The sequence below is a fragment of the Danio rerio genome, chromosome 2, assembly GCF_049306965.1.
Source record: "Danio rerio strain Tuebingen ecotype United States chromosome 2, GRCz12tu, whole genome shotgun sequence".
Classification (NCBI taxonomy): Eukaryota; Metazoa; Chordata; class Actinopteri; order Cypriniformes; family Danionidae; genus Danio; species Danio rerio.
The window spans coordinates 58,145,001-58,155,000 of NC_133177.1; the positions used below are offsets into that span (position 1 = coordinate 58,145,001).

The 10,000-nt window shown below is 36.2% G+C and overlaps 1 protein-coding gene across 1 annotated transcript in view; it reads left to right on the plus strand.

The window, feature by feature from the left end:
• The window catches only part of rnf126 (ring finger protein 126), a 29,098-nt gene extending 22,512 nt beyond the window's left edge, over positions 1-6,586 (plus strand). Inside the window, 2 exon segments of the mRNA NM_001083017.2 lie at positions 3,010-3,125; positions 4,949-6,586. Of these exon segments, the coding sequence (NP_001076486.1) occupies positions 3,010-3,125; positions 4,949-5,101 (269 nt within the window). The 3' untranslated portion in view covers positions 5,102-6,586.
• Positions 6,587-10,000: the final 3,414 nt, after the last annotated feature.

Below are 10,000 nucleotides of genomic sequence, written 5' to 3' on the forward strand. Positions count from 1 at the left end.
TCTCACACACACCCCCATACTGAATGTAACCCCAAACCTTGGTTTTTCCTTCCCCAAACTTAGTAGTAGTAGGTCTTCTGCAGTATTTGTCATGGTTGGGATGCAGCTCAACAGATGATTCATCAGAAAAATCCACATTCTGCCACTTTTCCAAATTATCATCTAAAACTCAAGTTATTATTTGTTGTTCTTACAACTGGGATCAAGACAAGACTTTTGTCAGGTAGTGTGCATGAGACATTATGTGGTTCTGCTATTTACACCTTCTTTTAAATTGAATGCCACTCTTTATTTTGGGATACAATAATGCAAAAAAGGTGCAATTTGCATTGCAGTTGTAAACGTTTCTACTCCAGTTTGTTGTTGAAAAATCTAATAAATTAAACAGCGGCTGACAAAACTTGTTGATTTAAAGTAGGAATGCCCTGGAAGGAAAACAGAGTTGACTGAAAACTGAAACCAACAAATGTTTTGTAATAATTATTTATTAACTTATAGAGACTTTTTTAAGTTTAGCATAGTAAGTAATATAAAATATTATAAATTATACTGATTAAAAAAAACACAAGCCAATCAAATAAACACATTTTATTAGCGATTATTAACAGTTTTTTGATTCTTTTTTTAGTGTTTTTTTTTTTTTTTGGTACATGACAAAATAGCACAAACACATTACAAATGATCACTGGTAATGCCTACTTAATGTAAAGCCAGGATGTATACAGTGGTTACTATAGACAAAAGTGCAATATTATAGAAAGAACCTGGTGAGTAGTTTTAAATTGTGTTACAAGACATCGTCACGTACGACCGAAAGTCTTCCCACACTGGGATACACACAAGGACCCCTGCTTTGTCTTTATTATGTAATTTATAAAGTAAACGTTTATACAAAGCTGTTTTAGTCATTAAATTGACTAAACTTTTAATTTGGGGAGTTTCTCATTGTTTTAAGATGCTTCTAGCCGTCACTGAAATACCCACCATGATCACTGTGAACTCTTGTAATATTTGGCATCTGTTCTTTATCTCCCTGTAAATATAATTTTGGTGACAGTGGTATTAATTTTTCAAGCCATTTGCCTTATATTTAGGGTTTGGTGCCAAAAAGGCTGAACTAGTGAACAGTCCCAAATACAATGAATAAATGAGCCTCTTGCTTTTTGACATTTCCAACAAACATTAATATTTTCCAGACCCATTCTATTTAGTCGATGCAGTTTTATTGATTATTAAGCAAATTACAGATTAGAATACATTTTTCTCTTTACATAATTAACAAAAATGAACAATGGACACTTCGCTAAGCCCCGCCTTCCTTAGTTACTGTTGCTACGACTGTCAAGCTTTCGTGCCTGGCAAGGCTTTTTCAATGCGTGTGCGCCGGTGTCAGACATTGCCAGGGATATAATGTCATTTTTGGCGAACAGGTGAGATATGCAAGAAAGCCAGACAACAAAAGGACTGCAGTATGCATTACAGGGGTAAATTCACGGCATAATAGGCTACCGATTAGAGAATAAATCAATCAAAATTGAAGCTAGCTTAGCCTAGCCGCCTCATACGCTGACCATTTAACAACTTAGCTTATGCTCAGCAGGAGAGGTGACATTTAAAAATACTCTAATAATAACTAATGGATCCATTATTTCTCTATTTTAGCCAAAAAGCCTGATAGATTAATTGTTGTGCAATGAAATATAGCGTTACTAACCGACGAGGAAACACGCATGACAGTGCTTTTACATAGTTCATTCATAGAAAGAACAGCCAGAAAGGGGAAACTGATAGATTTGTGCCGAATATTAGCATCATTGACCCATAACAATGCACAGTAAGTTACCTATTACTGTCAGTATGTTTGTGTGCTCTTTATAAATGACGGAAAAACAGCTGCTGGTAAAGTATATTGATCGCAAGTGCTCAGTTTTGTTCTGTTGATTTGTAATTTTAAATATTCGTAGCTTGAAATAAGATGGAAATATGAAGTTCAGTAAAGTTCGGACAGATTTCGCAGATTCGTATTTTCTGGATCAATAACTCATGACATTATGACCTATTAGTACCTATTAGCGCTATTAGTATGACTAAGTTACTAACGTTATGGCGAAGGCTTAAACAGAGCATTTCTCACAATATCAAGCGAAAAAAAATGAATAAGACAGCTGTGAAACATAACCAGCTTTGTTTTTTTTTGTAGGAAGCACAGTTTAGATCTGTTTAGGGTAAGCGGTGTGTGAGTTATTGCCGTCTGTCTATCACTGAATGTGTCAGGAATATCATAACAAAACCAACTTTGCTCCGCTCCTTTAGCGCCACTTACACAGCTTAATCCACGCTGGCATTTCTCTTCTTGGGTTTTAGGTTTTGAAAAGGGAAAAAAATTCCACCGCCCCATCCAAACTTTAAGGATACCGGGTATCAGATTTGCATTATAATCCATATGCACTCGCTCAAAAGCTTGACAGAGCCCCTGCGCGTATCTACAGTTGCTAAGCCACGATTGGTGGGTGGCAGTTTTTTGGTGTGGCTTACCGAAGAGTCAATTAACAACAACAACAACAACAACAAAATATTATAACAAAACCCAAACTAGTCCCCAACTAAGGCATTGCGGTTAAATGGCTATAATTACATACAATCAAAACCTTTGATATACAAAAGTCAAATCTACAAATCTTACAAATCTTAAACACGTTTTATTAACCATAACATTGAATTAAGCAACAAAAAATGTACAACTATATTAGTATACAAACTTTGTGAACACATATTTAAGATTTACTTGGATTGGATTGGATTGACTATAACAGTACTCATAAAAAAAAATCTACAAAGTCATTATTCGCTTTAATAGAAATATATTATATGATATTATTATATGGAGTTTTAGGTTATTTGTTTTACTAAAAACAATCATGTCCCTTTACTGAATAAGCCAAATGCATTATGATGTAATTTAGTGATGATGATGATGATGATGATGATGTGTTTGTTGACCGCGTTCAGGTGCAGGTCTGGAGTGTCCAGTGTGTAAAGAAGACTACAGCGCAGGAGAAAACGTCAGACAACTTCCTTGCAATCATCTCTTCCATAACGACTGTATAGTTCCCTGGCTAGAGCAGGTGCTGCACTTTTCCACATTTACAACCTCTGACATCATTTATTACACTACTAATGTTTCCATTTGACATTAATTTTATTAGTGTACGGAAGGGCTGGAGTTTTAAATTGAGTTTCCACTAATGACTAAGAATGTTTAAACGTTGGATGTTTTTTTATCGAATTAATATGCATGTTGCAATTAAAAAAGCACTTTTGTAAAGTAATGTTCCAGTGTCTGAGTTTGACAAGAGCATGTTTCTGAAAGCCTGCTGCTGCCAAACTCAGACACTTTAGATTATTTCATTATAACCTCCTGATGAGGAGAAAATTAACAGAACAGGATGGAAATGAAGAGCTGAATTTCGTTTCAGGTAGCGATTGTCAGTTAGCATCTACTGGAAGTTTATTTTCAGAGTATTACATGGCATTTTCCAAATAAAACAAGACAATTTCAGGAATTTTCTGACACTGGAAAGAAAGGTAAACATACTTTTGTTTGTGCTGTAGTTCTCGCACCAAACTGATGTCACTTCCCATAGCCTGATGAAAGTTTTTATAAGCTGATTTATAGAACAAAAGGAAAAATTACAGAAACAAGTTTTAATACAGGTAATATTTCATAATTATGATAAGTGCAGATGTGTGGATGAACAAAAATTACTAATGAGAATTCAAAATTATGTAGAATTTTATTAGTATTTAGGTACTTTTTTATTAGTTACATTCATTATAATTTACTTCATTCATGTAACTTATTCCTGTGAATTAAAGCTGATTTTTTGATGCAGCAAAATCTGACTCATTACTGTAATGCAGCTAAATCTGCTGCATTACCGTAATGCAGCAAAAACTGACTTATTGCCATGTTACAAAATCTGGCTCATTACCGTAATGCAGCAAAATCTGACTCATGGCCATGATGCCACAAAATCTGGCTCATTACCATAATGCAACAAAATCTGACTCATTATTGTAATGCAGCAAAATCTGACTCATTACCGTAATGCAGCAAATCTGACTCATAACCGTAATGCAGCAAAATCTGGCTCATTACCGTAATGCAGCAAAATCTGACTCATGGCCATGATGCCACAAAATCTGGCTCATTACCATAATGCAACAAAATCTGACTCATTATTGTAATGCAGCAAAATCTGACTCATTACCGTAATGCAGCAAAATCTGACTCATTACCGTAATGCAGCAAAATCTGACTCATTACCATAATGCAGCAAAATCTGACTCATTACCGTAATGCAGCAAAATCTGACTCATTACCGTAATGCAGCAAAATCTGACTCATTGCCGTAATGCAGCAAAATCTGAATCATTGCCGTAATGCAGCAAAATCTGAATCATTACCGTAATGCAGCAAAATCTGACTCATTGCCGTAATGCAGCAAAATCTGACTCATTGCCGTAATGCAGCAAAATCTGAATCATTACCGTAATGCAGCAAAATCTGACTCATTACCGTAATGCAACAAAATCTGACTCATTGCCGTAATGCAACAAAATCTGACTCATTGCCGTAATGCCACAAAATCTGGCTCATTACCGTAATGCAACAAAATTTGGCTCATTACCGTAATGCTACAAATTCAGACTCATTACCATAATGCAACATACTCTGAATTATTACAGTAATGCAACAAAATCTGGCTCATTACCGTAATGCAGCAAAAATCTGACTCTTGATCAGACTTGTGAAGCCTGTTATTTTCAGTTGTTTAATCATTTCCATAAACCAGTAATAGTCACATGCTCTGTGTTTGTTTGTGTGTGTGTTTGTGTGTGTGTGTGTTTGTGTGTGTGTGTGTGTGTGTGTGTTTTCTCTCTACAGCACGACACGTGTCCGGTGTGCAGGAAGAGTTTGAGCGGTCAGAACACAGCCACGGATCCTCCAGGCCTGTCAGGGATGAATTTCTCTCCATCGTCCTCTTCCTCTTCCTCCTCCAGCTCTCCAAGCAACGAGAACGCCACTAATAACTCATAAGAGCTCAGTCCATGTCCAGAACACATCATTGTCTTCATCATCATCTTCATCATCATCAGCTCAGCCCACTGCGCCCACACCAGAACCCTGAAAACACGGCGCTGGACTGATGGAGAACTGAGCCATCACACACATTATCACACAAACCTGACCAGCTCTGAGAGCAAGCCAAACACACACACACATACAAACACACACACACTTACATATACAAACACACACACACTCTCCTCTAACACTATACACCCGCCTCCTTTCTTTATTTTAAAGCGCTAAACTTCAGAGCCATGAGTTCTCAAGGTTTCAGCGCACACCTGTCCACATCACATGCTTTTAATCAGCAGAAAGGAGGAGGAAAATGCTGAGAGGAAGAGAGAGATGAAGAACAAGAGGAGATGCAGACACACTCACAGCTGAACTGCGTTTTTAAAAGCAGACTGCGTGTCTCTGGAGAGCGACACGCTCATGAAGAACTTTTTGTTTTAAGCATTTGGAATTTATTTCACTGATGAAAGTGGCTGATATGTAGACGTGCTTATAGCTGATTTCACAAAACCCCACACATTTGAACCCAAAAATCTCAAGATGGTTTTAATAATTATTTTCATAACCATAATGCAACATAATCTGGCTCATTACTGAAATGCAACAAAATCTGGCTCATTACTGTAACGCAAAAAAATCTGACTTGTTACCGTAATTTAACAAAATTTGATTTAATACCGTAACGCAACAAAATCTGGTTCATTACCATAATGCAAAAAATTTGATTCATTACCCTATTGCAACAAAATCTGATTCATTACCGTAATGCAAAAAAATTTGATTCATTACAGTAATGTAACAAAATTTGATTCAATACCATAACGCAACAAAATCCGACTCATTACCGTAATGCTATAAAATCTGACTCACTTCCATGATGCAAAAAAATCTGACTTATTACCATAATGCAGCAAAATCTGACTCATTTCCGTAACGCAACAAAATTCTGACTCATTACTGTAACGCAAAAAAATTCTGACTTTACCGTGATGCAACAAAAATAATACTCATTACAGTAATGCAACAAAAATCTGACTCATTAACGTAATGCAAAAAAATCTGACTCATTGTCGTAATGCAACAAAAATCTGACTTATTATCGTAACGCAACAAAAATCTGAATTATTACCGTAATGCAACAAAAATCTTACTCATTATCCTAATGCAACAAAAATATGACTCATTACAGGCAACAAAAGTTTGACTCATTACCGTAATGCAACAAAATCTGACTTATTACTGTAATGCAACAAAATCTGACTTATTGTCGTAACGCAACAAAAATCTGACTCATTACCGTAACGCAACAAAAATCGGACTCGTTTCTGTTATGCATCATAATCTGATTCAATGACCAACAGAAAGATAGAATGTTGCATGTAAGAATCTATAAATTTGTTATAAATTATAGATTGTGGCATGTATTACACTTAGTTTAAAGGGATAGTTCACCCCCAAAAAATGAAAAAAAAAAGCCTTAGGTCGTTATATATTTTGGCTACTTTTTCAATGGTCATCCATCTTTAAGATGTATTATAATTTTTTAATGATACCTGCAAACAAAGATAACCTTTATTAATCAATAGATAGGTAAATAAGAAAAATACACAAGTCAAGGCAAATAATGTACATTAATGCATTAAAAAGCATATACTTGCAGCACATTTACAATATATATATATATACACACACACACACACACACACACACACACACACACACACACACACTTATATAGTTATAATAAATGTATAAAAAATAGACACATAAAAGTCCCTGTGGCTTCTGATGATACATCGAACTCTTATGAAGCCAAACCATCGTTTCAATTTAGCATTATTTACAATGTTTAATATACAGCAAACAGTTTTCCGTGCACAGGCCATAATAGTTCTTACCTGTGATTTTCAAAGATGCGGAAACTGCTATTATGCTCACTACTTTCATGTACATGCAGAGAACTGTTTGCCTGTAATAATATTGTAAACAATGTTCAATTTCTTGCACAGTGTGTCATCAGGAGCCACAAGGATTGATTTGGACATGTTTGTATGTGTTTATTTGTAATCTTAAACATGAGTGACCATTGACTTGCATTATATGAAGTTCCACAGATTCAGCTGAGTCACGTCTTTGGTGGCCTGAGGGTGAGAAAATTTTCTTTAATTTGTAAGAATCATTTTTGCTCTACTCTTTACACTAATGAAAGCCTTTGAGAATGAGATTAGTAAAATTAATAGGAAGCATTGCAGTATGCTAATGAGAATGCTTAATTCTTATGGAAATATGCATATTCAGATTTTTGGGTTGAAACTGGACGTGTTTTTTTGTGATTCACTCAAGTAGTCATAATCATATTCAAGAAAAGGGGAAAAACTGTCAAATTGTGATGAGCTGAGAGATCCAGGAGCATCTGTGACTGAGGAAAGGTTTCTCTCCCGGTATTTATTTGCACAGTATTTTTAATTATTTTTGGGAACATTATTAGAACACTGAACAAACAGAGAAGTGTGAGTGATGTTTTTTGGCAACATTTGATATGTTTTTTTTTTTTGCTTCTTTTTTACATTTAAGTTCATGAGAAAACATCTTTTCTCCTCTTCACCCTGTTTTTGGGCTTTTAACCGAACGGCTCAGAATCTCCCTTCTTTTTTTATCTTTTTAGTTTTTCTCTCTCCTCAGTCGTCTTCTCTCAGTCTGCTGCACATATTCAGTGACTTTCAATTCAATGCAATTTTTTTTAACTTATTTTAAGTGAAATGATTTGTTTTTGTAAATCATAATAAAGGAGAAGAATGAGCGAATGAATCACTTCTGATAATGATGATGTTCACTGGTGTCTCACAAACACAAACTAACTGCAGAGTTTTTCCTCTAACAGACTCGGCTAACAGAGCAGATCAGATGACCCGAGATCAGTCTGAGACACTGATGAAGGTATTCTGTGGGAATGTGTGGGTAAAAACTGCCACTCTGTAAACCTTTCACTAAAATGATCTATCTTTCTATCTATCTTTCTATCTATCTATCTATCTATCTATCTATCAATCTATCAATCTATCAATCTATCTATCTATCTATCTATCTATCTATCTATCTATCTATCTATATCTGTCTGTCTGTCTGTCTGTCTGTCTGTCTGTCTGTCTGTCTGTCTATCTGTCTGTCTATCTATCTGTCATTCCATCCATCCATCCATCCATCCATCCATCTAGTGTGGCTGAATTATGAGAATTCTGCTAAAATGAGTGTGCCAAAATTGCTCCACAGCGCTGTAACAGATTAATTGCAAGTAATCGAAAATGCTTGATGGCTGAAGGAAAACAAATTCAGGAACTTGGAGTGGCCTAGTCAAAGTCCTGACCTGAACCCCATAGAGATGATGTGGGATGATCTTAAAAAGGCGGTTAATGCTCAAACACAATGTGGCACAAAATGGCTAAATTACAACAATACTACAAACATAATTGGGTCAAAATTCCTCCACAGTGCTGTATCAGAATAATTAGAAAAAGAGTGGCCAGAGGGCCAAAGGAAAACTAAATCAGGAATTTGGAGTGGCCTAGTCAAAGTCCTGACCTGAATGTAATTGAGATGCTGAGGCATGACTTTATAAAGGCAGTTCATGCTTGAAAACCCTCAAAAGGCGCTGAAATACAACAATATTGCAAACACGAGAGGGCCAAAATTCCTCCACAGCGCTGTAACAGACTCATTGCAAGTTATCGAAAACCCTAGATTGCAAATTAGCGCTAGATGGCCCAAGCAGTTATTAGGTTTTGAGCCAAACACTTTTTCACACAGGACTATATAGTTTTGTATTTCGTGTTGCCTTCATAATTAAAAGCTTAATTTTTAAGCTGCATGATGTACTGCATGTGTCATCTTTGAGTATTATTTACGTTAGTTTGATGATCTGAAACATTAAAATGTGAAAAACATACAAAAAAAAGAAGAAGAAAAGAAATGGGTACAGTACAAACACTCACACCTCTGTATAAAGGCACATAGCAGAGTGCATATAAGTGAAGAGTGCAGTGCAACTCTTATGCTTGTTAAAGTGACAGAGCTATTTTTACAGTACAACCTTGTCTGTTTTCTCATTTTGACGTTCTGTTGCTTCCAGATTTAATGCGTTGGCTTCAGTGCTGCTGTGTGCTTTCAGACACAGTAACTCCCTCTGTTTGCTTGCAGTATGTATTTAGTACATTTATTTTTATGCGATCACCTAAAGCAGACTCTATGTTTAGAGACTTATGAGCTATTTTCACTTGAGCTGGTTGGTTTTCTCCCTCACTGCTGTTATGCTTCACTCTTAAAGATTCCCGAACTTTTTATTTTTTTCTCATAGTGATGCAATAGCAGAAGACGTTTCAGCTCCCTGAAGAACCTTTCAGTGGACGGTTTATTTATAGAGATCCCTTTTTCTCTCAGTGTGAAGAATAGTTTAGACTTTAACCACTGTAAAGGATGTTTTGTACTGCGGAAAGATTTGATGAATGATAGAGATTAGATTGATGCCAGAAAAAAAAACAGGGGCCTCGTGTATATCAACGCTGCGTACACACAAAATCTTTGCATACGGCAGGTTTCACGCTCATGTTTATGATTTATCAACGATGAAATTACCATGAGGCGAAGCAGTGGCGCAGTAGGTAGTGCTGTCGCCTCATAGCAAGAAGGTCGCTGGATCGAACCTCGGCTCAGTTGGCGTTTCTGTGTGGAGTTTGCATGTTCTCCCTGCCTTTGCGTGGGTTTGCTCTGGTTTCCCCCACAGTCCAAACACATGCGGTACAGGTAAATTGGGTAGGCTAAATTATCCGTAGTGTATGAGTGTGAATGTGTGTGTGGATG